This window comes from Limulus polyphemus, unplaced genomic scaffold, assembly GCF_000517525.1.
Source record: "Limulus polyphemus unplaced genomic scaffold, Limulus_polyphemus-2.1.2 Scaffold772, whole genome shotgun sequence".
Lineage (NCBI taxonomy): Eukaryota > Metazoa > Arthropoda > Merostomata > Xiphosura > Limulidae > Limulus > Limulus polyphemus.
The window spans coordinates 213,872-217,718 of record NW_013666382.1 but is presented as its reverse complement, the minus strand read 5'-3'; the positions used below and the strand labels follow the sequence as shown (position 1 = coordinate 217,718).

At 32.1% G+C, this 3,847-nt stretch overlaps 2 protein-coding genes across 2 annotated transcripts in view; both read right to left on the bottom strand.

The window, feature by feature from the left end:
• Positions 1-1,566, bottom strand: part of LOC106460451 (DNA (cytosine-5)-methyltransferase 3B-like) — a 34,580-nt gene extending 33,014 nt beyond the window's left edge. Inside the window, exons 1-2 of the mRNA XM_013920146.2 lie at positions 1,540-1,566; positions 233-334 (exon numbers count right to left, since the gene is read on the bottom strand). Coding sequence (XP_013775600.1) covers positions 233-334; positions 1,540-1,566 — 129 coding nt within the window. The remainder of the gene's footprint in view (positions 1-232; positions 335-1,539) is intronic.
• Positions 1,567-2,792: 1,226 nt separating this feature from the next.
• Positions 2,793-3,847, bottom strand: part of LOC106460450 — a 39,623-nt gene continuing 38,568 nt past the window's right edge. Inside the window, exon 7 of the mRNA XM_013920145.2 lies at positions 2,793-2,837. Within this exon, the coding sequence (XP_013775599.1) occupies positions 2,793-2,837 (45 nt within the window). The remainder of the gene's footprint in view (positions 2,838-3,847) is intronic.

Here is a 3,847-nt window from a genome sequence, read left to right as displayed (position 1 = left end):
CACATAAACCAAATCAATTATTGTTTATATTTGTTACACCTCAAATAAGAACACGCAAATATTCTATATTTTACTTGCATCTTTTTTTCTCAAGAAAAAAAGTAAATGAAAATGTATACCATTCCAGTAGTAGTAACTGGAATTAATACAGTTCCACATTCAACGTTTATATCATTTGTTAAAAAATAAAAGTATGAAAGTCCTACTTCTGGCTTATATGTATTACTAATACCTGTAGTGCTTCAAGTACTCCTCTCTTAAAGAATTTTCCACCTAAATCAATATAGTTATCATTGAAAGCTCCAACAAGTCCAAGAAGTTTATCTTTTGGTAGCTATGCAAAGGAAAAGATAAAGAAATCATAATATTTTAGAAATATAAACGTATTTAGTTCATACACTATTGTTACAGTTTTCTAGTTTGCAAAATCAATCAGATAGACAAGAAAATCTTAAGATATAAAGTAAAACTCTAATATAAGTTAGTAGTAAAGATAAAAGAAAAGCTCATTAAGAAAAGTATACAAAAGGAACAAAAAATATGAAAGAAAACACTGGTGGAAGAACGCACAGAAATAGAAATAAGAGAGAAATCATAAAAGTACAAATAGAAAAATACATATAATGACAAAAAAAGCAAAAACTAACAAGTAAAAAAAAGAGAGGGAAAACATGGACAAAAACTGTATTAGTAAACTCACAAGAAAAGTGCAAAAGGAAAGTCTGGTTTGTTTTCGATTTTGCACAAAGCTACACGAGGGCTATCTGTGCAATGAAAGACTAGAGAGAAGGCAGCTAGTCAACACCACCTGCCTACCAACTCTTGGGCTACTCTTTAACCAACGAATAGTGGGATTGACTGTCACATTATAATTCCCCATGGCTGAAAGTGTGAGCATGCTTGGTGTGATGGGGAATCGAACCCATGACCTGCAGATCAAAAGTCAAGTGCCCTAACCACCAAGCCATGCCAGGCTTGTAAAAAGAAATAAAACAATGGCTATTACTGATGAAAAGCAATAATAATATACATAAAAGAGATCCAAAAAATGACAAGAAAAATGATGGATGAATGTATACATATAAAAGTAAGAAAGGAAGAAGAAAACTATGATCATGTAGAAAAAACAGAGCTAACAAACATAATTTACAGAGAAAATACAGGTTACCTACAGATAATAAAAAACTGACAAGAACTGAAAAGAAAATGTGCATTGAGAAGTTCAACTAATGGAAAATAAAAAATTATGTACAAAGTGGGATTAGGCATACTAAAAAAAAAACATAGGAGCTGATAAAGGGCATGAAAGTTTTTGTAAATAGTGATAAAATAAATCCTATGCCAAAAACACTTTTCACCTGAGTTTCATTTTTCTCAAATTTGTCATTTCGGATTTATGACTTCATAAACATGGCCATATCCTACAGTCAGAATAAAAAATATTTCTTAGATTTGAAGATATATAAACATTTTGTATTGAAATCCCATTGTTTTGTGCTTTTTGTGATCCTAAGAAACCAAATAACATGATAGGTATACTTTTTTACGAGTTTTGTCAGGTGACATGTTTTTACATCAAATAAACTAATTAAACCTTGTGGTTGACAAAGGAGCATTTCCTAAAATGAACCTAGGAGTTTCATCACTTTTCTAGGAGTTCAAAAGGCATGACACCTAAAAAAAAATACATACTGATATATGAAACGATGTTTGATCATTTTAAGTTGCAATTTATGCCATCTAAGAAAGGTATTGTAAAGATGTGTTAAATGTTTAAGAGTTTGTATGAATGCTAAATGGAGAGATTGGGCACATTATCTCTTCATGATCACCCACTATTACTGAAAGCAGTCCCCCAGTGGGACAGTGGTAAGTCTATGGATTTAGAATGATAAAATCAGGGGGTTTGATTCCCCTTGGTGGACACAGCAGATAGCCCAAGATGGTTGTGCTATGGCAAAAACATACACACATGCTGAAAGCAAACTTTATTTTCTTACTCAGTATATAAACCTCAGTTTTCTTATGTAGTATGTTCATTTAACATATTTAAAGCAGATAAAGCCTGAAAATTTAAATAAGACAGAAAATGTCGTAAAGAAAACTGTTTGATGGCACTATTTTTAAAAACTTCCATGATGGGGCAATTTTGGGCGGTTAAATCACCTAGTCCTTTACTGATGGAAGAAAGCATGTAAATACAAAAGTAGATAAAAAGGATCCTACAAGAACTATCACTGTTGAAATAAGATCAGCATTGAAAAGAGAAATACATTTAGTGCAAAGTAAATCAACACAACAGACAAAGTGGAAATGTAAAGATATAAAGGATACATAATTAGAAAAGCAGTGAAAAATAGTGTTCTTAGTAGAAAAAAAAGGACAAAATTATGAAAAATGTAAGTTACAAAAGCTACAAACATCTTAAATACATTGAAAAGTATACTTTTACTTTCAATAGGAATTATCTTTGTAAGATTAGTCAAAAAAATCATTCTTGTACACTTAACTGAATTAGCTTTTTATCAATGTGCAGAAATGTCACTCCTGGACTAATCTTAGAAATGTAGACAGGCCATTAAAACTAAACTATAAGACATAGTTTGGGGAAAACTTGGATCCACACCATGGTGGCCAGCTATTGTTATTTGGGGATCTGATTGTGGTCAGCCCCCTGCCCATCCTGACCAGACCTGGGTATTTTGGTTTGGTGATCACAAGATATCTGAGGTAATTTGGACTTAATGTTGTTTAACTAAGGATAACTTACCTTCCTGTAATTGAATATGTTTTTATGAGGATATTTTAAGAAGCAGAATATCCCCAATGCTTGGTTCCTAGAGGAAACACATGTAAAATATTACCAATATGCTAACACAATATAATCATACTATACTGTTGGAGCTAAAAAAACTTGCCTGAATACTTCTATAGCAGAAAGAACAAAAAGAAAAAAAATAATCCCAAGATTTTAAAACACTAAGAAAAACCAGCCTCCTTAATCACTGACCAGAAATCCAACAAAATGAGTACTTAAAAATATGGAGATTATTTATGATCTTTAATGGTACCATAGGCAGGTACATTATTATAAATAATTCACCCAAAAGGTGCATGCCATAAGAATAAAATGTAAACCCATTTCTTTCTTACTGATATTAAACAAAGTATGATATTTGATATATTCAACCTGAATGGCACCACGTGCAACAAAGGGACTAAATGGCCAGGTCAGAGACCCACAAGGCTCAGGAATAACAATCCCTAATAAAGGGCAACCAGTAAGCAGAAACTGCCACATACATGGCTAATTTAATCAAACAGCAGAGTTGGATGTCACAGTTATAATGCTCCTGTAGCTGCAAGTGCAAAGTGACTTGAACTTACCAATCTGTAGCTCGAGATGCTTATGATCGGGCCATGCTTGGCCTGTTAAAGAGGGAGTCACTAGAAATGACACCATCATAAAAAATATAACTCAATTACCTGATACCATTACAGAAGCAATAACTCTATTATTACTTATAAGCACTTATTGTACATGTTTAAGGAAAATGAAAAGCATTAACAGCTAGACCATTCAGATTCGCATGTTCTTCAGAAATGTGACTGATCTTGAAACATTTAAACAAAATTTTGTCTAAATGACTGCACAGGAGCAGAAATGGCTTAAGAGTTTTTCAATACAAACTGTTCTCAACTTTCTTTTTGGTTTGGTATCATAGAATTAGATGATATTCAAATTTGTATGAATAAATTTAAAACACACATTGTGAAAGTAGATTTAAAAAACAATCTGCTCTAACATTCACAGCATTTTATTGATAAAAATATTGAAAACTGACTT